The 26,808-nt window shown below is 32.0% G+C and overlaps 1 protein-coding gene across 10 annotated transcripts in view; it reads left to right on the top strand.

Annotated features, from left to right (window-relative positions):
* LOC138712215 (broad-complex core protein isoforms 1/2/3/4/5-like) overlaps positions 1–26,808 on the top strand; it is a 218,606-nt gene that overhangs the window by 112,349 nt on the left and 79,449 nt on the right. Inside the window, exon 5 of one of the 10 annotated variants that reach the window (XM_069843761.1) lies at positions 18,722–25,949. The exons of the other annotated variants lie outside the window; for them this stretch is intronic. Within the exon in view, the coding sequence (XP_069699862.1) occupies positions 18,722–18,936 (215 nt within the window). The 3' untranslated portion in view covers positions 18,937–25,949. Of the gene's footprint in view, positions 1–18,721; positions 25,950–26,808 lie in introns of those variants that run through there. 10 annotated transcript variants of the gene reach the window in all.

Raw genomic sequence — 26,808 nt, 5'->3', positions numbered from 1 at the left:
TATTTTATGTTTTTTACTGGGAGGACATACTTTCCCTGCGTTAAATACGAATTTGCAGTAAATCGAACTGTGTTATATCGGGCTTTTACTGTATATTGTTTAAGTCGCTGCATGTTATGTATATGTTTTTCAAAATTTGGGAATACTGTGTATTTACATTACAGAAATCTTCTTGTCATTAGCAGACATAGTTTCAGTGAAATGATACTTACCCAACTGTTAGTTTGTATTAGTTTTCTCTCTTATTAGGTATTTCATGGTGTCTCATAGGTGGATTCATGCTGCATACAAGACATACAGAAGTATGCTATGAATTACATTTTATCCAATAATATGTAATAAACGAACATTTACCTACTTCGGAATGCTCCCTCAGTATTCATAAATTTCCAGAGTAAAACTTCTTCATAATTGCATTTCGTAGATAAACTATAAAGAAACAGGCTACATTGACTTAGAATGTGACTGTAGTCTCATGATCACTAAATTTCTTGTTTTTGAAAAATGACTTATCAACTGGGCCTGCCTGAAGATGTGTCCTATAAAAGAACTCAAAAAAAAAGATTTACATGCAGACAGTGCTGAAAAATTGTTACAACTTTAGCATTGCTGGACTGAGGCAACTTAATTAGTGACCTTAATATTCATGTTCATATTCTTTATTTGCCTGAAGGTACAGTAGTACAAGAGGCCTTGTTAAGGTAATAAATAAAATGCAATGTGTCGGTATTAAAAAGATTAAAAACTAAAAACATAATAAACATTCAACTAAAATATTACATCATTATCAAGAAATTAATTCATATTGTAAAAAGGATTATTTTGTTAATTTGAAGTTTGAATTGTCTTTCATTTTGTGCCTTTATTTTTGTAGGTATCTTGTTATATACTTTTATTGCAGTAATTATATAACTAGATTGTGTTTTTTGCAGCCTGACAAATAGTGCGTTTAGTTCAGTATTTCTAGTTTCTTTAATTGTATAATTAATGATATTCTTTTTTACATGCATTAAGAAGTCACCTCCTTTCCGTCAATAGTCAAAACTACCTACAAACATGCAAAAATGGCTCTTGAAATAAAATGTTCCGGAGGAAATGAAGCCCACAAGTTGAATAATTTGAAAATACTGGAAAGCTCATGTGCTAATAGCTCTCTGAAGCAATACATTTAATACCAACAAACTATTATCATTTTTTTTTTCTTTTTTTGCTCGTGTTTCAAAATCTGAAGGAGAGAAGAAGTGAACTACAAATTTATTGATTTTAGAATACTAGAATTACTGTGCAAAGCATGTGTGAGGTATTTACCTATGCTTGGAATTCATCCAGTTGTGTCGAATTCATATTGCAATAATACTTGCTAACTACGTACAAATTAAACAAATTAAAGCAACCAATTTTTTTTTACATTCCTGTACACCTCTAGCTATAGCCTCTCAGAAGACTGCTATTTTCTATATCAGTGACTTGCCTGCTGGTAAAATATAAGCAGCTTTATGAGCTAGGAATGTAAGTTATTTACCGTAGACATTCCACCTGACTTCTTGAAACTTGTGTCAGTCATTGTATGAAATGTTGAACTTCTGTTTGAAGCAGTTTTGTGGCAAGATGTTGCTGAAGTCCTGTACATTCTTGCTTGTTCTACTAAACAGTTTCACAATTGAGTCCCATGACATTTGTAAATAATTGTTATGTATAACTTGGAAGTTATATCTTGTGCAATATAAGTTATTATACTGAGTTTCTAGGATGTCTGTATATGAATATTATTTTATGAAATTGTTAACATAAACTTATATCTTGCGTAACTTCAATTTTTCCCGAACAATTTCATTCTCCGAAATTTCTATTAATCTAAATTCGCACACATGTGATTCTAATATAGCTCTCATCCAGCCGTGTGCTGCTTATCAAGTCAAGACTGCAGATATTAGAAACAAAAATCCTGTACTATAAGCAAACTGCACTCAGCAAAGCTATGTTTCAACTCTTTACTGTCTATATGCTTAATTAAATTACATATAAACACATGAGGTGCAACCCGTGTTTTCGTTAAGCTAATGTGTACAATGAATACTCGATTAGTAAGCAATCTTTTATAAGCTAGCAAGAACTATATATCATAAACTACCATACCTGTGTGCTTTGCTGCACTTGTTAGAAATAAATATTGACTTGAATCTAAATACAGTTTTATAATTACTTAGTGAATAATAGCTTTTTGTATGTTGTAAGTCGTTTGCTCCTGAAACATGTTGAAAGTTGTGTTTAAAACTGTGAATTTAATTGTTATTATCGTGCATTATTTTCTGGAGTTGTTTATTCAGTTCTACTTTTAAGATTGATACTATATTAGACCTAATAGACAATTGGTCAGCATCTGAAATGAAATATACTTGTAAGAACTGAAGGCTCTTATACTCTCAGCTAGAAGATGATTTCCAATTAAATGATAAGCCTATGCTTGAACTTTATATGATGGCATAGAATTGATTTAATGTATTTCTTTTGCAAGAAACGATGCCACTTGAAATAAGGTGTTGTACTGTCTTATACCTAGGTGTTACTTAAAAAGTGTGTTGATAATGGATGTACTCCAATAAGTAAGTTTTATATTGGTTGTGGGGACTCTTGAATCTCAGGAGGAACAACTTTTACAACAGCGCAACATAATCAGTTTGGCTCATTACCTCATTTTTTTCCATTGCTTTTATTGCATAGTTTATTCAATTCATCTATTTTAACACAATTGAAATGAGCATAGTTAATATTTGGATTATAAAATAATGGAATGCTAAGCTAACATACTATTACTGCATACTAGATCAATACATTCTCGTTCGTTAATTCTCCGAGATGAAAATTAATGTGGTAGATAAATATTATTTTAAGAAACACAGAAAACGAATATGGGTAAATTATGAGTTCAGGAACACTATTTCGTGACACTTTGTAAAATAACTGAGCTCCAGTGAGCTCAACGGTAAAATACTAATTTTTACTCCATTATGTGCTGTATTTTTGTTCCCAGAAAAATACTCATCTTTACGACAAAACTCTTAAAAATACTATTATGTTCTGTGGACAAAAAGAAACTGAAGTGTATAAAATTAGAGTATTTTATGTGGACCAGATAAAGTTTAAATAATCAAGTAATATAATGTTGTTTATATTTAAAGTTTTCTGTGCATAAGAATCTATTTTGATCTTACCTGTCCTCGATTCACTTAAGAGTTACCGTAATAGCACATAGCATAAACATTATGTCCATCTAAAGAAACCAAACTTTCCAATGGTGAAATAATAATTATACAAATCAGTAAGTAGCTTCTGAGATTACTTCATACAAACACACAAAATTCTGTATATGTTAATATTGATAAACATTTATATATTCCCATCATACAAATTGTTATATCCATATAAAATATTGCTAAGTGAATAGCTTCCATTTGTTGTTGTGCAAGGCCCCTTATAGACGAAGTCATTTGTTTTCATTTCATTATAGCCAATTAGTCTGAGGTGACGCTGAAATGTGTTTACATTCATCATTTTAAAAACTCGTGTATGTCAAATATTAGTCCTATCAAAATTTTGCATAGAATAAAACCTATTGGAAATCGTTCTTAAAGAAATTTTTGTTATGTATATTTTTCGTAAAAATCGGTAATAAGCGAGATATTTCGATTTATTTACTTCAGGCCCTCTTATAATCCCCCTTTTAAATAAAGTATTTTGGATGTCATATAGCCTAAAATCTAACTTAGAACAAACTTAATTTATATTCCAGTTTTCATAGAAATAGGTTCAGCCATTATCGTTTGAAAAGGTAACAAACATTCAGACAGATATACAAACAAAAATTTCAAAAACTCGATTTGTGGTCCCAGGATAGTTAATTATACATGCTAACACCAATAAAATTATTCTTGAAAAATCGAAAATTATCAGAAAAAATTTTGGTTACAGATTTATTAATAGTAGATGATATTTTTTTTTAAAGTTATAAGAAGATAGTATGAATGTAAATTTGTAATTCTGGTAAGGCTACAATATTGATTCTAAGTTTTTCACAATACTTACATACAGATTTGGTATTTAAAAAGGCACTTAGAGAAAGACAAAATAAATAGTATTTTACCTATCTTTCGCATTATGCAATGCTCTGACTTGTAGTGTTTAATCATCATTAATGAATCAATAAAATAATTACAGTTAAACACAGGATTGACATAGAGCAAGGGGGAGGGGGGAGTGAGGCAGGAAATTATGAAAGTTAGGTGTGTTCATGTAATGTGTAGGTACCATTTTGATACTTTGATTTTTAATAATGGTGCAGTTTAAAGACAAATATATTGTGTCTATTGTTATTAAAACTTTTACCGTAATTTTCAGTTCCTTAAATATTCGTTTTTTATTAAACCTAGCACATTGAAGTTTACTTATGTAACAGATATGCTAACTGTGGAAGCACATGAATGTGCAGTATATGGAATATGTACCATATGTTATTTAATTTGTCCTGTATCTTGTGTCTTTACTTTAACTTCAGAATATTGAATATATGTGTGAAGAGGAGGAGGAGGAGGAGGATGAAAAAGAAGAAGAAGAAGAAGAAGAAGAAGAAGAAGAAGTTACAAAAATGGTATGGGCCATGTGTCCAAAAATTGTCAGAGAAATTTATTGTATACAGTATTATAATATGTCCAATTAAAAACTTTGAAAAAGTAACATAACATTAATCATTTAACAGAGCAGGAAATAGTGTATGTGCTTGCAGAATTTTTTGTGTTGTGTTGTACAGACCCGGAAACAAAATTTGGGCCACCTGCATTTTGTTTCTGGGTCTGTACATGTATATTTCCATTTCTTTGTAGGTTAAAAAACAAAATCTTTGAAGTTTCAGTTGCTGCCAGTCTCAGTAACCTTATGGTTGAGGATTTGGGTGGGGCTGGGAATGTGGCTTTAAAACACTCTTCATTGTTACTGTATATAAATTGTATAGTCTCTGGATAAGAGTTAAAATAGAGGTTTCAAAACTGGAATTTTGTTATTTTTCAAAACAAATTTATTTGTAAGAACATGATCATGTATTATAATTTGACAAATCTTCACTTACAATTAATGGTAAATAATAATTGTGTTATCTTGTTTATTTGAAGATTTATTGAAAGCTTGTTTAACAAGATAACTAATTTGATGTAACCTCTTAAACAAAGTTGTCTTGTGGCATCTGGCTTGTGTGCTGGGGACCCCAGTTCAAGCTCTAGCATCAATATTGGTTTTTTATCTACCAGTATTTACATAATTTTTTCAAATTTGTGTGTTTCTATAAAGTGATTCATGTAAACCTTTGCCTGTTCTTGTAGGAGTCTGTATAAACTTGAAATTGGATATTATATTATTATTATCATCATCATCGTAGTGACTCTGGGAGAATCAGTATAGGTAGTCATGACTGTTGATTGTCCATTATTGTCTGTTATATAAAAGTGTGTATAGTGATAAATTAACAACATGGACCCCTTCTCAACAATAGTGGTAAACATAGGCCTGCAATGCCTCAAAATCATATAGATTATGTTCTGCAATGTTAATCCATTCACCTCAGAAATTGTTATGCCAATTAAGCCAGGAGACATAATTCTTATGGCACTTGTCAAAAGCAGGAAAAAAATGGCCACACAGAGTATATGCAGTGCAAGGATTGAAGGAATCGGACAAGAAAAAGAAAATACGATATTGCCAATTATTATTCCAGTCTTTTCTTGCATCAGGTCAAAGATTCTGTCCGTAACACGGTTTTTGGATGAGACGTGGTTTCGTGTGCCAGGTTATGTCAACTCTCAAAATAACATAATGGGATGACATGGTCCCCATGATATTCATCAAACATCATTACATTCTGAAAAGATTGCGATCTGGTGTACAGTGTCTGCTTTCTTCAATGAGATAGTGAACACTGAGATTTACAACCGCATTTTCACGAAATTTGAGGAACAAGTTGACAGATGGTGCTATAATTCACACACCATTGAATCCACGAAGCTCATAACCAGCTTCTTTGATGATCGCATAACTTCAAAGAATCTATGGCCATCCAGATCACCGTACCTAACCTCTCCAGACTGCTGAAGAACAGAATGTACATAATCTTATGGTACCTGCTCAGCTCCGAGAAAACATCTGAAATGACACCATATACTTTGGCAAACATCACAGAATATGATGCAATGTGTACAGTTCTGTTTGAATGAAGGTGGAGAATACTAAAATGCTATATGTAGATCATTAAGTATAATGGATATTTTTTTCCATTAGTTGGCTCAAAAGAATATGAAATAGCTGTCTGTGTGTAAATTTGTGAAGATATTAGAGGTTACTAGCATACAGCTTATCATGGTACACAATTTTAATCTTGACGAAAATCATTGATAGTTTTGTGTGTTGTAACATTCATATCATCTTTAAATGACGATGTTTGTAAATAGAAGAGTAATGTTAAGAATGATTGCAGTACAAGCGCAGATATTTCTTTAAATTTGTGAAAAATTCATTACATATATTTACTGAAATCGTACATTGTACAAATCAACCCTGCCCAAACGGTGATCATTGAATGCGAGCACTCAGCTGAAGGAGGAGAGTCGAAGAAATAACTCGCGAGTGCATTGTAAGGGTGGTATCATTGCAGTGGAGGAGAAGAAGTGGGGTGCTCTAGTTAACTGTTCAGAATTCTTCAATATTCTCTTGTCTCTTGAGTTGTGATTATGTATAGTGTATAATGGACGTAGGAAAACGAAAGAAATGTGATAACCAACCATTTCTTTTCATATGTTACGGGAAAGCTGTTACTTTTTGTAGCAGCTGGAGAACATTTGTAGTGCCTTATATGTCAGAAAATTATAAAAGGAAGACGAAAACATAATATAATGCACCACTACGACACCATACATAAAGCTGTGTATGATGATTTTGTTGGCGAAGATCACAAGAGAAAAGTTGAAGAGTTAAAATTATCTCTATACCTTGAGGTAGGTTATAAATGTATCATATGTTGAGTGGTTTTAAGCATTTAAAATATATATTTTAATTTTATTTATAAAAATGCTACAAAATTAAAAGCACACAGTTCATTTTATTTAGTAATTCTATATTACAATTTTAAAATATTGTAATATTTATTAATTTCTATGCAATATGTTTCTACAGTTCATCATCATCATCACCATCATCATCACCATCATCATCATCATCATCATCTTCCTAACAAGTATTAGGCCAAGTGGCCTGTTACGGTCTCAAACTAGAATTTTCAGTCCATCTCTTCTTTGGACGGCCTAGAGATCTTTTGCCATATGGATGGTAATGAAACAGTGCTTTTGGAATTCTGCATCGATTCATTCGTTCGAGATGACCCTTCCACTGAAGTTGATATTTGCTGATGAACTGCATTATGGGTTCTATTTGAAGTTCTTGCATTATGTCCTCTTTTTTTTTATGATCCCAGCGAGTATATCCAGCTGTTGCTCTCATAAACCTCATCTCACTTGCTGTTATTCTACTGACATCTTTATTCTTCACAGTCCACGCTTCGCTACCATAGCTTAATACTGGCTGTGCTAAGGTTTTATACAAGCCTATTCTTGTGTGTCTTTGTACTAGTGAAGGTTTCATGATTTTATTAATGATCCCCATTGTTTTATTATATTTACATATTTTTTCAGCAATATCTACTTCATCATAAGGTGATAGTCTACAGTTCATAAAAATTATTTAAAACTGAAATCCAATAGTTAGAAGCAGACAACACTAAACAATACTACTAATAATAATGAAACTACTACTACTTCTGATTCTGCTACTGCTACTGCTACTACTAATAATAATGATAATAATGAAACAGTTTTGCAGACTTAAACGTAAAATACATTGAAAAAAAAAATATATATTTTTCCATCTGGATTGACAATAAAGTTAATTAATTTAAATTAAAAATTGCAAAGGTACAAAACTTTATTTCTTTTCATTTCTTTCAATATGTAGGACTATGACCAATATACTCTCAAAATAAATACAAAGGAAATCAATTAATTCTAACTCCATATGAAAAATCTCTTTCTTCTTTGTATGTGTATACATTTTCAATCGCCTGTAAACTTCCAACCCCTCTTTTACCTCTTATCCCCTCTCACTCCTTTTCTGTACAGCGGTCGAGCGTTTTCAGCAATCTGTTCCGCTCGCGAGTCATAAGTCTGCTCAGCGAGTACAAATCGTGTACAGTCCTGGTATAAATAGTTTCATTCTTCAATTATAAGTATTTATTTTATGTGAATTTGTGCAAAAAATGATCCACATGTGTCTGATTTGTATACTTGATAAAATTGATACCAAATTAAATTACTTAGGTACTTTTAGATTATAAAAATGCCTGTTTTGTGTAATCCAAAAAACCAAAGTCCATCTTTTTGTGTGGCTGCTTGGTAAATTGTGTTCACTGACTGTACATGTGTCTAATGAAATTCACATTTTAAAATTTAATATTTAAATCAGAAAAAAAAAACAGGATTTCTAAATTGACATGAAGCATTACATGCAAATAATTGCATCAGTTGATTCACTCCCTGTATACAGGTTTGGAGTAAAATTGCATGGATTGAATTCACTGAAATTGTCTGGAGTTCTCCTCTCTTCTATTTTCCTGTATATTCAAAAAGTACTTGTAAAGTAGAAGTGTAGATTAAACAAAAACCTACACAACAATATCTTCATGCAACTCTATTAATCATTTGCTACATACAACTTGTATTTAAAACTTAATTTTGTTGGTATTTTGTGTGAAGTTTGTGAATGAACATAGACGTGATGTACTAGAGATAGACTAATGAATTGTGTGATGCTGAAAGAATGTGTAGTTGAATGTTATTTTTCAGGATTGTTTAAAATTATAATTCACTTCAGTACTTTTAAATCCTCTTTATTCTCTTTGTAACTTACAGCTGCTTACATAATCATAAAAGAAACATGTTTCAATTAGATGTATAAGATACTGTCTTAGCTGTCCATTTGATGAGACTTTTTATTAGAGAATGTCCACCAGTCGAGTTGATGTGGAAGTGTTTTTGCTGTGCTTGTATGTTATTTTTTGTTCTAACAATCTTTTTTACTGATACTTACTGTAATTACTTATTAGAAAAAATCAAATGGTACTCATCATTACATCATGATCGAGGTGTTAACCTTTCTCTAATCCTAAACGTGCACCAGTCCTGTTGTAAAGATTGCTTGCTATGCTAATAGATTTCCAAGAAGAATTTTCTGGTCAATACCCCATGTCAACAAGATTTTCCTCTGTTAAAACAGGCTTGTGCCTCTATAAGAATACCATGTGTTTGCAATTCTTTCTTACTTCTTACTCACTTGCTTCCTTTTCTACCTTGCCATTGCTGGTGTAGAGGTTTTCCAGGGGAATGCCATTGGATTCTATCCAAAGCTATCTTTAATTGCTTGTCCCCAATTCACCCCACAGTCATGGAGAGAGGTTCTGATGGTATCCTCCCATGTTACTCTTCTTCTTCGGGGTCTTTTCCCCTGAGGCCTTGCTTGGTAAACTCTCCTTGGGTATTGATTTTCTCCCATGCTAATTAAATGACCATACAAACATAGCTGATTCTGCTTTATTAGTTCTTCGACAAGAAATACTTGAAGGCTTTTTATAATACAGTAGTTGTGTTTTTTTAGTCTTCCCCTCTGTTTTCCTGAGGTATCTCATCTCAGCTGCCTGCAGTGCATCACTTTCTTTAGAAGTTAAAGCCCAGCTTTGACTCCCATAAGTTAAAATAGGTAGGTATATAGGTGTTTTATACACAACCAATTTAGCTTGTTTGGAAAATTCATTCTTTCCAATAAATTTAGCATTAAGTGCTCCAAATATTCTGGCTGCTGGTGCTATTCTGCTGTTTAATTAATTTTTAATTTTTCCATTTCAGCTTATTACAGATTCCAGATATTTAAAACAATCTCTCAGTTCAAGTTGTTTGCCACGTAATTAATAGTGTGTCTACTTCATTTCAACTTATTACCATTATTTTTGTTTTCTGTTCACTTATTGTCATACCTCAGCTGTCTAGTTCCTTACTCCACCAATTTAAATTACATTGAAGTTCGCACGTTTTTCACTAATTTAAATTTAGATGATGGAACTTGTATCTCGGGATAATTGTGACGAAATTTACTCATGTAGGAATTGTAAGAATGTTTTTTTCACATAACTGTCGTAAATGAATATTCTTTGGCCTAAATTATATCATCACTGTGCTTCCAAAATCTGTTATATATTTTTAAATAGATTTTGCAGAAGAAAGAAAAAAACAGTCACTTTTAATTCCCTTCATTTTCAAAGTTACTTTTGGTATAATTTCATAATTTTTCTTATAATGATTGAAATTATACCGAAAGTGGTTTTCAAAATCAAGGAAATTAAAAGTGACAATGCTTTTTTTCTTTCTTCTGCAAAATTTTTTAAAATCACTTAGCAGATTTTGGAGATACAGCGACAATATCAAATTCTCGCCATGCTACACAATGAACCACACGCAGAGCAATAACCTGTCAAACACTCAACAATTCAACTGCATGTGAAACCATTTATCAGCTAGCATGACTTGCAGCCAGGTACACAGTTCTACCATCTTCAACTGTTTCTGATCAACCAAATTGGCGGACACCCAGTTGATTCTACATATTTTTGAACTGCTTCTAATATTTGCACCATTCTGTGTTGCATAAGGCACTTTTGAAATCAAAATTTGAGTTTATAACTCGATTTAAAATTAGTAACAAATATATTGGTGTAGCAGTGAAATATCCTCTCATTTATTTTCTTGTAATAATTTAATTTAATATTTAATCTTCCTCGACTAACTGACATTACCAAAGACAAAGAATGTCTTAACATTTAATATGTGGCATTTAAACGTCTCACAAGAAAATGGTTTACATAAATTTAAATTTACAGTATATTTAATGAGTTAGAATTTAAGATCATAAAAATTTGCAATAAAGTAAAAAGATAAAGATTTTATTGTAATAAAACTTCGATTGTACTTGAAATTCAAGAACAAGTGTTGCTATCAAATCTGTGGAGAACTCTTTAAAGCCAGCATAGAAATTTCTTTCATTATTGTTTTGGGACTCCAAATTTATGACAGAATGCAGAAATTGTTTTGTTATGGTCTCTCTTACACCCCCCATTAAGCTGATAACTTCTATATTCCTGAGTTTATAAGATGTTTTGCAATAAGGGACATTCGATTCCTAAATTGTCCTTTTCTGTTGATTAATCTCCTTGGGTTGATTCTGATTCGTCTCGAATCTCGGGTCCAGGATTAACTTTTTGTCTCCTCAGGCTTAAATGCTATAATGTCAATTTGTCAAAGACTTCTTCGTAGGTAGTGTAGCCATTGGACTTAAGACATCTTGCAATAGACCTGATCTTGTGATGTCTGCTGTTACAAAGAGTTTTGCCAAATGGGCATGAACCTAAGACATCAACAAAAGCTTCAACCTCACTGTGGCATCACCTACAGTAGTTACTGTCTTGAGTCCTGTCTGTAACAGCGCATGAAAACAGTAAAGGAGTTTGCATTAGCTTTATTACTTGCAGTTGTAATGTAAATTAATTGGTTACAATCTTGTTTTCATACGTGATCATGGCATTCTGTAATGTTTTATAAGCCCAATATCATTGTGATGTAGACATTTAAGTGTGTGTCAGCTGTTAATTTCATTGTCAGAATCGGTATACAAACATGGCATCTCATTAAAACATATTACGATTCTGCATTTATTGAGCTTTTTCTATTAAAGTTCTCTAAGAAGTGTAATGGATTTGATTGCTTTTTTTAATATTAAATTAAAATTAATGTCCTAGTGTTAAGAGACATTGCTTGTAAAGCTTAAGTTTGTTCAAAACTAGAACCTAAAAGAAAGAGGTTTGTGTGGTTAACTTTTATTTTCAGAATGAATAGTCGTTACAACATGGATTTAAGTAATTTTATTATTTTTGCCCTGTTAACCATCGCAGTTTTGTGAAACAAATTAATTAATAATGATTGTCCAGCTTCATTATTTTTTTATTTGCAGTATAAATTATCAATTTAATTCCACGTATGACACATTTTAAAATGCATAACATTTGAAGAATATACGGCTCATATATTATTGACGTTATTGTATTACGTTCAATTTGAATAAGTGTACAGGTGAGGAGGTGAGACCTGACATGTGAACTGTGCTATCAGAAAGAGAGTTTCTTTCATGATGGTTAATATTATACATATCTACTGACATGGAGGTTCATCTCAGACTAAAACTTATCATCCTCCTCCATACCCATTGGTGATATAGCCACGACACATGATAAGATCGCAGGACAGATCTTGCCTCCTCTACTATAATAAAAAAAGTCTCTTTATAATTTATATGTATTAAATTTGATTAACAGTGTTATTAAGAGGTTGTTATTGGGGTTTATAATCATTTATTGTATAAAAGTATTAACCAGCATAATTGTAATAATAGTAATAGTAATAATATAATCGAGCCAAGCAGAATGTGGAATATATATTTTAAGTTGTGACAATGTTGGTAATTCAATTTCTGTGTCACATAGTTAGAACAAAGCTTTGGAAATGAGTAATTCTATTCTTTGGAAGGTGTTGTAGAAGAAGTTTCAAATAATCTGAAGTGGATTTTCAATACACAATATACAACTCTTACTTGCAGTTGAAAATAATTCAAGCTAATAAGTGACAACCATCACCATCAGTAACAAGAAGACTTCTGTATTTACACCTGTTATGCTTTTGCATTACTAGAACCAGGACTCGAAATGGAGTGGAATGGACCCAGTTCGTGAATTTCAGAAATCTTTCAGTTCTGACTCGTAAGAAATGGCTATTGTTCATTACAGATCTTTTTAAATACCCCTCATTTCTCGTGAAAAACTGCAAATGAATAGACTACAGTAGACTATAGTGGACTTCATGTTGTCAGCAAACAGCTGGATACATTAAGAAGATTGATTGATTTCAGTTAAGTGTGAATTAAATTGTTAAAAATATTGATGACACTGTCTGCACTCTCAGTGCTGCTATATTGTTTTATAGAATTCGTAAAAATCCTGCTAATTTATAATACTTCTAGTATCATTACCATTAATGAAATTAAAAGGACCAGAACCCAGCAACATTTCTTCACTCCATATCGAGCTAATGGTTAGATGTCATAGGCCACTGCTAGGCAGTGAGTCAAATTTCTTATTATTTAAACTGCGACTGGAGCATCCATTTCAAAAACTTTGCGAAACAAAGGTTCTAGTCATAAGTGTAGGACTGGAAATCTCTTTTGATAGTAATATATTCGTCAAAATAGATTATTAAAAATGTGTGTGTTTTGTTCAGTGTATATATATATATATATATATATATATATATATATATATATATTTTCGGCTGAATGAAGTAAGCGCTGTTCGTGGTTTCTGTCAATGTAAATATGATAAAGGAATGATTTCCGAAGATGTGTCCGAAATGTTTAATATTGATATGTATATAAATATTTTATGGTAATACTCAGTGTCGTCTCATTGATCATTAATTCCGTCGTCATCAGCAGCACTGTCCATGAAAATAATACAGCATTCCAGTTTGTAAGAACGTCTATTTCAAGCCCTGACTAGAATTGATGTTTTTATTTTCTTTGTAATATAACTATGGCTCTTCTTCCTCCTGTTGGTCTAAGGCCTCATGGCCTTAACTCTACCAGAATAAATAAATAATCTATACAAAATTTTGCTATTGTCCTTCTTTGTTGTGCAAGTCAAAGTTCATGATATACTGAAAAACAAATGTTTGTTATATATACAGGGTGATCCACATAAATTACGAGTCATATTACAAGTTAATGTCTCTTAAGTGAATAGATAAAACCGAATGCTTTGTCTTCTAAATTTTATTGGGGGAAAATATTTGAGGCTAAAGAGGGATGAAGTTACAGAAGAATGTAGAAAGTTACACAATGCAGAACTGCACGCGTTGTATTCGTCACCTGACATAATCTAGATGTTTGAGATGGACAGGGCATGTAGCACGTATGGGCGAATCCAGAAATGCATATAGAGTGGTAGTTGGAAGGCCAGAGGGAAAAAGACCTTTGGGAAGGCCGAGACGTAGATGGTAGGATAATATTAAAATGGATTTGAAGGAGGTGGGTTATGATTGTAGACTGGATTAATCTTGCTTAGAATAGGGACTGATGGCAGGCTTATGTGAGGGAGGCAATGAACCTCCGGGTTCCTTAAAAGTCATAAGTAAGTAAAAAGGGGTCTTCAAACTGTAATATGGGCACTATTTCCCCGGGGCCCCTTTATGGGGCGCCGGGGTGCATTTTCAGATTTTTAAATGAAACCATGGTATTTTTTTTTTTAATATTTCTGTTCCCCTCAATAAACTAAACAACTTTTATTGAAACTTTTTTTTTTTAATTGCGCAGTTACAGGGTGTTTTCATTGAAGTATACACTAGTAGAAAAGATTACAAAATGAATAAGGAAATCAATAAATACCAAGGTATTTACTTTGCATTATGTTATTAAGTGCTCAAAGTAGCTTTCATTGACATCTATGCACTTGATGATTCTTGTGGAAAGGTTTTCTCTAACTTTTAACAACATAGAGGGGCTAATAATGCGACAAGGTTCACTTATTCGACGTTTCATATCCTCTTTTGTTGTAGGTGGTGAAAACATGACTTTTTGTTTTATGTACCCCCCAAAAAAATAGTCCAATGGTGTTATATCGGGTGAGCGAGGTGGCCCTGCAAGGTCCAGCACATCCAATCCACGTGTCACCAAATTTTTTATTTAATAGTTCAAATGTATGTATTGCAAAATGTGGTGGTGTGCCATCCTGCTGATACCACATTTTTCTTCTCGAATTCAAGGGAATGTTTTCCAAGAGGGGAAGTAATTCATTGTTGAGAAAATAGCAATATGAGTCAGCAGTAACTGTGCTTTCAAAGAAGTAAGGACTGATGACAAAGTTATCAAGGATTGCACCCCAAACATTCAGTGACCAACGATGCTGAAAAGGCACAATTCTCATCCATTGGGGGTTTTCGGGTGCCCAATAATGCATATTATACCTATTAACATGTCCAGTGTTTGAGAATGTCACTTCATCTGAAAATAATATGTTTGCCAAGAGCGAACCATTCTCTGCAATAGCATTACGTAGCCACTCACAAAAAACAACTCGAAGCTGAAAATCTCTTTGTGTGAGGTCTTGATGCATACACATATGATAGTGATGGTGATACTTCAGTATCTGCTGCATTGAAGTGCAGCTAATCCCACTGTCTTTGGCCAATTCACGTTGACTTATCTGTGGATTTACATCTACAGCAGCAAGAATATTGGTAGCATTTTCATCATTCACTTTTGATTTCACCTTCAAGTGATTCTTATTCTTTACACTTCCATTGTTACACAGCTGTTTTTCCAGTCCTTTGAATTTCATATGAGACATTTGAACATTACCACTGCAATTCTGTAGTTTATCCTGCATTCACCTAGCACTGACATCATATTTACTTCCACATCATAAATTGTCACATTTCTGAATCTAGAAGAGCCACACTAAACAATCCACATGGCCGGCCACATATTTTGAGAGTTGAGGTGGCTTTGAAATCATAATACTGAAATAAATGGAACTGAAATTTTTTTTAGAAAAGATTCACTATGTGTTTAGATGTTAATTAAGGTTATTTTTAGCAATTTAATAAAATTATGTAAAGTTATAGCATGGTTTACTATTATTTATCTGTATCGAATAATTATGTCTAATTTCAAACACTCTATACCATTTCAGAATTTCAGTATAGAAAAAAAATGTTTTAAACAAAAGTTTCTTAATTAGTTTAGGATAATCAAAATATCTAAAAGTTATATCGTTCCATTTAAAATTTTGACGTTACTTCCTCGGAACCCCATTTTGGGGTATGCTGGAATGTTGTCCATGAAACTATCATGAAGGCCCCCTCCTCCAAAAACTGTAGGAAAAGTCAGCATTTAGTTATATTGCTCCATTTAAGAGATATTAGCTTGTAACACTTTATGTGGACCACCTTGTATACCTACACATATTCATTTATGTGTATTATCAATATTACAAAGTTATTTCGATGTCGAACAATTCTTTTCTTTTGAGTAGGTACTCGATATATGACTTTCTGTACATTTATGTAAAGATAACGGCATTCTAGTAAGCTCTCATACTCTAATATGCCATCATTTGTAGAAATATTTGAATGCAAAATTATGTGATGGAACATTATGTGCATTTTTGTGGATAATTAAACATTACATTTTATTTTAATAAGGAATATTTATGTTGTTGCGTGTACAAGTTAAATAATTTAAGGAAAATCTCGTTTGTTTTCATTGTATTTGACATTTTGGCTCTGTGCAACACTTTATTTAAAATTCTTGTTAGTGTGTACTTTCGTGCGTGTAAAGTGATGAGCTTGCATATATATATTTGACAGATAATGTTGCAATACTTAAAATTACCTGCATGTAATGCATGATTTCCTGGCCACAAAACAAACATGACAACCTCCATTCTAAACTGCTTTGATAATTGTCAAGCCCTTGTAGTAAGAATAGGAATGAAACTGCAAACATTTAAATATACTCCATATGAGATTAGAAACTGTTATTTTATAGATTAATACTGGGACTCGTAGATAATGCAGGCATTAATGTAAAGTAAAGAATATGAATTATAACACTGGTTTTAAGTGGAGTACAGCAGTCCTTACATACTTTGTGTATGATACTATATTTTACGTGCATTCGCCCTTAACCTTCCACAGATATCTTTTTCTAGGTGATGGCCTCAAAAATACTCGAGTATACCCGTAACACACATTTATTGGTCTGTTTTTTTTTTTTTCACCCCTGATGCGAAATTTATTTTTTCTTCTTACACGGTCACATTTCTTATTATTATTATTATTATTATTATTATTATTATTATTATTATTAACATAGTTAAATAATGAACAACATAATAATAATAATAATAATAATAATAATAATAAATGCAGCTTCCATATTTTATGTATGAAAAACAATATTCTCGGCTGATTAATAATTTGTTAGTTTTAAGAGCTGTACCGGTTATTACCAATCGTCTTTGTGTAAAAAATGTTTTGTTGGGAAAATAAATTAAGATATAAATGTTTCGCAAAATTGTTTCATGGTAACATATAAGAGAAACTTTGGAAGTATGAAGTAATATTTTTTGCAATTCTCCTTCTCTTTTAATTCATTGTGAAGAGGGATATACAAGGCTTGTTCACATTAAATAATGAATTATATCTAAAATCTCTTTTGTATGATTTTTTCGTATATTATGAGAAAAAATAAGTACATGATACATTCATATGAGACACATTTTAACTGGACTTAGTAATTTGGTATAATGTTTCTTCCCCCTATTCGTCCAAAGATATGGGATGAGTGAAAATGAATTGTAAGTCTACTTCCTTCATAATTACTTTATTCGTAATTATTACAGTAAGCTGAAGTTAAGAACAATGTGATGAGATACAGAAATTGTAACAAGAAATAAAACTCGGAACTTTTTAGATGCTTTGCACATATAATGCAAGTAACATTTGAAAATGGATTTTTTCGTACAGAAATTGCACAATTTAAGTATGTTTTTACATAGACTTCGGTATAAATTATAGATTTCTTCAGTTTCATTTTAAATGATTATTATTTGTTCCACAACCATCTTTAATAAAATTAGGCACGAAGTAGAATCAGTGTTTAGAAATTGTCGATTCTTTCAAATCAAATAAAGCTGGAGACAAAAAGAAAAGACGATATGTTTTCAACTTTTCACTTAATATTTAATTTTTTTATAGGCATTTATTTTCTGTGAGCAAAGATTAATAATAAAGCAGGATTTTTCAATGAGTAATATCCACATGATGCAGTTGTCTCTAAAATCGAAATGAACTTCGTAATGTTGAAATGCATTATGGTTAAAAGTTCTCTCTTTAGGTCAGTTTTTGTAAAGATTTTCTTCATTTAGAAACTCCTCTGCAGCTATTCAGTGAAAATTATATATTATGGATGTGAAATTATATTAATTTTTATTTTTCTTGTCTCTCTTGTTATTAGCCTTTCAAACTACTGATGACATCTAGTCAAAGTAGCCTTAGGATAAAATTTTTCAGGATTTTTTTATTTTTCTTGTTAATTTTATTCCATCTTTTCTTCACAATTGTTGTATCATCAGTTAATTAAGATCCCAGTACTGAATAACTTCTGTACACTGAAAGCTTTATCAAATCAAGAACAGTTAAGGCTAAATACATATTTGAGAACTTTAATATTATCATCGTCTAGATTAAAATACCTTAAGTGGTTCTGGGGCCCACCTAGCCACTTGAAGATCTCTTTCTAGTGTGACAAAGTCAACCTGTGTACACTACTGATCATTTCGGTAACTTAAAAAGGGTTTATTACTTTATGTCGTTCTATGTATTATACATTAAATGTGCATGTTTTGTCATCGAGAAACATATTCATAGACAGCAAATAATTAAAGTTGACCATATATATTTTCTCTTTTCTTTTCCAGGATCCTATACACCACAAAGATCAGGACATTTGAACATGTATGATAAACTTCCAATGGGTTTGGCCCAGTGCAAAGTGTGCGGAAAAACTGTGACAAACATGAGGAACCACTACTTATCACATTTTCCTGAACATCACCAGTGTGATGTTTGTTTGAAATTTTTCTCTCGGTCTGATAGTCTGAAGCTTCACTATAGAAGGAAACATTTAAAATAAGTCATTTATTGATTTTATTGAAAGTCTTCTTTCTCCCTAAACCTCAGATCTAAAAATATGGCCTTTCTTAAACTATGTGTTGTAAAAAAAATACGTATTTGGAAATCCAGAAAACTTGTTTCAATACAACCAGTTTTCTGTTGTGTTTATTTCGAATTTTAAAAACAGAATAATGTGTCAGCAACAGTAATATTGTGGCGGTTTTATCTTAGGAATATTTTGTAAGTTTTGGTAGACATGCTAGTTTCCAAAACTACACACGAGTTTCTTGTAGAGATTTATATTTCCCAGTATGGAAAATCATTACAAGGCAAATTCTGACCTTTCTTCATAATAACTTGTGCATGTTTATGCTACTCCAGCACTCACTGTGAACAAGTAAATACATATTCATTACATTATTTTCTTTTACAGATAATATCGATTTTAATAATCTGGATATGAAAATAAAATTTGAATGAATGGGGTTCGCATAATAATAATAATAATGATAAAAATAATAATAATAATATAAGAAGTCCAGAGAAAGTTGTGATGTTGCTTATTCTTTTTTCTTACATTTTCCCATTTCTTTGCTAAAATATCTTCACATTAAATATCTTTCATGAACAAAACTGAAATATAAAAGCATTAAAGAGTTTCTTCTCTTGCATACAGTACAAATACATTGGATGTGTCCTTTCAGTGTAAAATATTTTGAAAACCTATTATAAATAATTCAGAGATCTTTTATTTGATGACCAGAACGAAATTAATGAAATTGTGATTTCTAACTGGTTAATCTCTTGATAAAATGTTGTAGACAATATATGAAACAAACAGTACATGTTTTTAAATACTGTATCATTGTTTCTACTGATATAATATCAGATAGTGAACATGAAATAGTTTTCTTTATTGTAAATATACACAGTTATTTATAAACTACAATAATTCCAAGTGTTACTTGCTCTTCACACAAAATGCAATTAGTGTATATAGAACTAACTGCTAATTATCAAATTCGCTTTCAGTAAACATGACTGTTATCAATTTTCCTTATATTTCAAGTATATATATACACACAATGTAAACTATATAAACTGCCAAAAAATACTGGCAGTGGAGCATAAATACTTGAATAAAAAACGTCAAATGTTGGTTTTCTGTAACTATCATAATTTTCCTAGAAATAAATGTGTTTTGTGAGTAATGTTTTGAAAAAGAGAACAGACAGTCATTATCTAGGCTATTTTGCATAATTAACTACTATCAATCTTAAAAACATGATATTTTATAAATTAAAAGTAAAATTATAAGAAATAATTAAACTTCACTAATTTTTTGTTCAGTAGACCCATATGTACTGTTTATATAATTTTGGCAGTTTATATTATTTACCCTGTGTACTGTATATAGATTTCAGTGAAGGAGTTTCATATTTCACACTATATTTTACCAGGAAGTTCTTTACAAATATCAGTTGCCACTGTCTCCTTTTTTTTTTAGCCATCAACAAGTAAATTTTAATCTGCTTTACCAGTTGAAAAGATTTCAGATAGTGAGCACTTGACAACTAAGTGTTTGGTTCTTCTCTGATCTTAGTTTGATACTCATTTTCAGTATGTGCGCCTTATGCGGGGACCGGCAGAAAGAAGGGCCAGTTGCAATTGAACTAGAATACAAGTTAAATGAATTTAAAATATGCATTTATTATCAAAAATCATTGCTTCTCAAAGCATTTCACTTACAATAATCACTTCTTAAACATTACACCAGTGACATGGTGCTCATTGTTGTTAACATATTCTTACAATTGGATCTAAAACTCTTGATTACTTGCTGCAACATTTCTGGAGAGATTGCTGCCTTATGTTCTGCTTCAATTGAGCTGTAGTCCTCGGTCTGTTCTCATACATCTTGCTGTTCAGGTATCCCCAGAGGAGTAGTTCCAGACATTGACATTGGATGATCTTACAGGCCATTGCATATTCTCATTTGATGAGATTATTCGAGGTAGGAGCATCTCCTTTAGAATAATCCTGAAGGTTCTCGCAGTGTAAGCAGTTTCCACTTGCTGCTGAAACAAGAAAGCCTCGAATTCAATATTGTATTGTCGCAACTCTAATTCAATAAATTTGCACAGAATCTTGGTGTAGAGAACTATTGTTACTGTTATTGCTTTGCTTTCATTTTGAAGGAAGTAGGAACTATTGACCCAAAAGATACTACACCACACCATGCAGTAACCTTTTCACTGTGCTGTGGTTCCTGATGGATCTCATGGGAGATTTCAGTTGCTGATTTGCAACAGTTCTGGTTAAAAGGTGAAAATTCGCCTCATCTGTAATAAAGAAATGATTAATGATCTCATCTGCAATTCTTCACAAACAGATTTCACGATTACTTAGTGCTTGCGCTGTAATAATTTTGTATAGATGGAAACTCAAGTCATTATGCAGTATTTGGCATACAGCATGGTGCAAAATCTTACTGTACTGACATGTTTAACTGCTAATTGTTGAGGGCTTCAGTGAACAACCTGCTGCACCCACTCTATATTCTCTGGAGTTCTAACAGTATGATGTTTTCCTACATATGTCTTCTTTACAGCAGAGAAGTTTTTCACTCAAAACTTCATCACTTTGTGAATAGAAACACTGTGGTTTCGATTAGTGTTGGTGAAATAATCATTGAGCTGCTATAACAGATTCACCATTTTTTTTTAAGTCTCCTCATCAAAGGCAAGATGTGTTGACAAGCGCTCCGTGGCAACTAAACTAATTTGAGTAAAGCACCATATATGCTCAAGATCACCATTTCCTGCTTGATTATTTTGTTCACATCCTTCTGTAAATACCAACCAATCACTCACTCTGTCAAACTCTATATTAGTCTATAAGGGTCTTGAACAAAAGAGATTATGAATTGAAATGTCTTCATTATTCTCCATCAGAGGTCTTCCCAACTGTTAAGAATGGAGTAATGGCAGATAGGTCTCAACATAAAATCTTCTGCAAAGGAATCTTTAACATGATGTAAATCTACTGTTAGAGTTGAGAAGGAAGTATGGTAAAGGCAAGACTGAAAAATTTTGCCTTTATTCACCTACAAAGAGATCTTCTACATGAAATGTATCTCTTGATGATATCTGTTGTTAAGGGTTGAATTTGATGTAATGGCAAGACTGGACATAGAATTTTGCCATCCATTTAAAAAAAAAATCTTTTATTTGCAGTAAATCTGCCTCATGGGCCACCAGTTTTAATTTCTCGTTCATTATTGTAAACTACTCTTATTAGAGTTTTTTCTGCCTAAAAATCAATCATCCTTGGCTGGGATTGAGGCTGTATAAATTTGATTCAGAGGGAAGCATGTAATCATTAGACCCCTGAATACAATCAGTTGAAAAAGAGGAAGTCGCCATAAGTGTGATGTCTGCTCATAACACATCTTCATTCATTCACTAAGGCTTCCCAGAGACTTTGTCTTCAGCTGTATCTTGATGATCTCATACTAGAAGTCCTTCCATTAAAAGTCTTGGTCTACTGAATGACCTTATACTTCGTGGATAATTCTCTATCACTCTTCAGAAGAGACCGGTTCATTTATCTTACATCTTCAAAATACATTTCTCAAAATGATTACAGTTATTGATATGAAATGTTAAAAATGTTTATTTTATACAGTTTTGTAACTTTACATGATCAATTTTTCAGCACGTAAAGCCTTTTGTCCTAAATGACAAAGTAACTTTTGAGGAACCAGTCTATAATTGAGCATTTTTTGTGTTCATATTATCTTCTCTTTTCACTATTGTGTCTGACACTTATATGCATGTATGAAATTTAGCTATTAATCATCATGTTGTTATTTTGTAACTTTCTTGTAATACTTTCTTCATGAAGATGGCTTGATGAATCTTAAAGAAGCACTTCATTTATTACTTTACACTAATTACGTGGGTTTTGCGACATCTTTAAAGAACCTCCTTGTATGCAGTTGAATTCCGAAACTCAGAATGATTTGGGAAGTTGATTGCCATGTTCAAATAATAGAAGGAAATTATAAAAGAGTTCTGTAATCAAATGATATTGCCTCGAAAGATGTTAGATGTCAGAAAATAACAAAATTCGTGTGTATGTACACACACTCTCACTCCCTTATTTACAGTTTAATGAGAAAAATGGACCTAACAGATTGGACATAAAATAGTGTGTTGAAAATAAATAATTAAATAGTAAAAAAAATAGATCCATTGTGCGACAGCACAACCAGCTGACGCCTGGCCACACACCTCAGCAGAGGTGAATGATCATGCAACCAGTACAGGGTAATGTGTGGTTAGCACAAAGAACCCCTCCCCCCCAGCCATTATAACTGGCCTGCAAAGCCAGATTTTGCTATTCACTTTAGCTCTCCAAATTCATCACAATGGTGGGTGGGCACCGGTCCCATACACTGACAAATTTCATGAGAAAATTTCTCCCTCCAAACCAGCGCTCATTCCATAACACTAGTCCAAGGTGTGATGCCTTAGACCATGCAGCATTGGGACGGGACAAATTAGTGTGTTAACTTAGTAAAAAAAATTCAGTGATAAATTAATGTTAATCAGTTTAATTTAGTGTCGATTCTTTTCCATTTTTCCCATAATCTGGATTCAGCTCAATTGGCTGGTCAGATATAATGTCCCTAGTTACTAATATTTACATTACTGTCAAGTTGTGGTGTAGCATTCCATAAGTGTTTGTACAGAAATTGGGGGAAAAGAAATCAAATTATGTAGTAAGACAATATACAGGGCGATCCATATAAACCTGTACACTTTTAATGAGTTATAGCTTCTGAACAATAAAAGCAAACATGTGCAATCTATTTTGAATTACAGAGTAACTGCGGGAGATTCCTCGGAGTAAATGTTGAAAATGTCTTCCACCTCCATCTATACATAACTGTACATGTTGGACCATATTCCGTGACATTCTCCAAAGTGTATCCTTGTCATTGTTGCTGATTTCATTCCTAATGGCCTCATGGAGTTCAGCACGTGACTGCAGTCTATTCTTGTATACTCTGTTCTTAAGATAGCTCCATAAGAAGAAGTCAGGTCAGGTGATCTGAAGGGCCACAGATTCTTTGAGATTAGGTGATCACCAAAGAAGCTGGCTATAAATTTCATGGAATTGTTGGACATATGACATGTTGCGCCATCTTTGCTGGAAGTAGTTTGTCTTCTGGCTCAATGATTACTTTTGTGAGTTCACTAAACGTCCTCAAACATCATAACAGTTTTGACTCATTGCAGGTCTTTGTTTTCCACTCTTGCTGAGAAGCCAACAGCAGTTAACAGTGGATGGTAGGAATACCAATATAGATTCTACCCGAGCCACTGAGATTATTAAACTCTATTTCAAGTTTGTACTAACTTCCCGAGGAAATTGTAACTCATTAAATTTGTAAAGGTTTATATGGATCGCTCCGTAATACATATGCTTATTGTTAACAAGTTGGTTTTAACACCATCTTTAATTATAAGTGAAGAATTTGGATTAGAAAGTTTAAGATTTTCTTGAAAATGAAAAGAAAAGAAGGACAATCTGAAGGAATATGTTTAAACATACAGTATGAATTAATAATTTTAAGTATTTTATACATAACTTTATTTGCAGAATATTTGATAGGAAGTGTCATAAACTTACTATAATAATTTAATTCCATTATGTATTAAGCAATAGAGGCACCAGTAGGGGAAAGTAATCCCAATAAATATATTCATTTTAATGAATTATTATTTGTTATATGTTATACAAAAAGATGTAGAAATAAACGCCTAATTTCAAATTATCCAGTTGTGTTGCACTGGCCTTCATGTCTCGTCTTTCTCTGGTACAATATAATTAGTCTGTTACTAATACATTTTGTATTTGTCCTCATTTTGCTTCTTTTATGTGAGAAGCTTAATTTAAGCATTTATAGCACGGATAGCTTTACATAGTAATACTTTTTTTTTACACTTTTAAACATTGCTCTTTGTATTAATAACTGTATGCAATATGGTTCATTTATAATATCTAATAACTGAAAACGTGCATATACAGATCTCACTGCATGAGTACAAGCTGCGTGTTTTATGTTCATAATGTTACTTGTCACTACATTTATTTAAATTGAGCAGTTGGTAGCACTGTATGGGGAAGATTGAAATGTAATTGCTTGTTGCATAAAAAATTTTAGTGGTAACCTCTTTCCAATTTTTATGTTTAATTTAGATTGAAAGAGAGAATTCTAAGAGGATAGCTGACATTTTTAATTATTCATTGGTGTTAAGATTATTGGTTAACGTGTATTGTGTGAAGAAAATCTATGTTAAAATTTTTTATCTTTCCTATTAATCTGACATATGTTTAAAAAATAAATAAATAAATAAAAGAAATTGTAGGACACGAAATCAGCAATAAAAGCTTCATAGTTATTTAGTTACATATCTTACAAACACATAAAAAAACAACTAAAAAGGGTATAATGTGTTTATTGTGGTATTGTTTGACAGTGTACTGCTGCAAACACTGTATCTTTCTTTTTTCTGTTTAATGAAGTAAAGCTAAAATTCGAATGAGGACTAATATTGAGAAATTACCATGTGAAATCTCATGTTCGCATCTGTGTATTCATGTTTTCAGGAATTTAATAATGTTTACCATTGTACGAAAGGCAAGTATAGGTTCAGTGAAATATTAAAGAAGGCTTTGCATAGAGCTGTATATGTTGTTTTTATTTTTAGTGTAAATATACTCCTTAGAGTAGTTTACGATTTGTGTATCCTTTTTTTGTGTAAGAGACTGTCGGATTATTTCTCTAGTCTTATAATGTAGACTGTTTTTCTTTTTTGTAACTTCATAAGTAGATTGATAACTTGTGAGTGTGCCACTGATATGTATTATTCTGGGAGACATTTTTATTTAATTTTGTTATGGGGAAACATGTAATCGTTATTATTGGATTGGTAATAAAGAGTTACGTAATATACTTGAAGCATAATTGTTTTCAGTAAAAGGATGGCCGAACATTTTCTGTGAAACACAAAATATAATAAATTATCAGCATCATTTGTTCGAAGATTGATCTTTTCTGGGGCTACAGTACATCAGTATGGTAGGTAGTTTGTTATAATTCAGTGCGATATGATTTCACTGTAGATGTAGTATAGGAAGTTTCTCTCTACTTATTCCTTTTCAGAGATGTAAGCTATCATTTTGCATTATGTCAAAGAGTAGACTTCAGTATTGTTCAAGAGTCCCCTCCCCTCCATTTTTCTCTCAGTTCTACCCAGCATTTAAATGCTTAAATTTAAGAATGCATATATGTAATATGAGATGGAAAAGAATCATTTTATCTATTTTGTTAAGGGTACGTTTCTTATATTTTCTGTTTATCAAGGACATTGTAGTTTGTTTTATGCAGGGTAGAGCTCAGAATAGTTGTGCAGAAGTTTTTCTTGTGAGCACCACTGTTGGCATATTTTGCTTACTTGATGTGAAATGTATCTATTGTAAGATTTTTTGTTTTTGTGAAACTTTACAATATACACAAAAATATATTATGTAAATGCATTTTTGCTTCATCCACAAACAGCCTTGCCCTGAATATACGCCTGTATTGCATATTAAATCAAGTACTATCTTGTAAAATCTGTAGTTAAAGAAGTTGAACTCGTTATCTGAAAAATTAAGTCTTCAATTCATAAAAATGAGTAAATTTCTATTTTTAAAGCACAACATTTGCAATTTATCTCTTTAGCTGTAATGTATTTACTCTTACACTTAACAGTCATTGATTATCCTTCCTTACACACAGAGTAATTACCTGTTTAATGCAACTACGGCACTTTTA

Source organism: Periplaneta americana, chromosome 13 (genome assembly GCF_040183065.1).
Source record: "Periplaneta americana isolate PAMFEO1 chromosome 13, P.americana_PAMFEO1_priV1, whole genome shotgun sequence".
In the NCBI taxonomy this organism is placed as follows: Eukaryota; Metazoa; Arthropoda; class Insecta; order Blattodea; family Blattidae; genus Periplaneta; species Periplaneta americana.
Note: the sequence above shows the minus strand (reverse complement) of the source record. Positions and strands in the feature narration are given on the sequence as shown.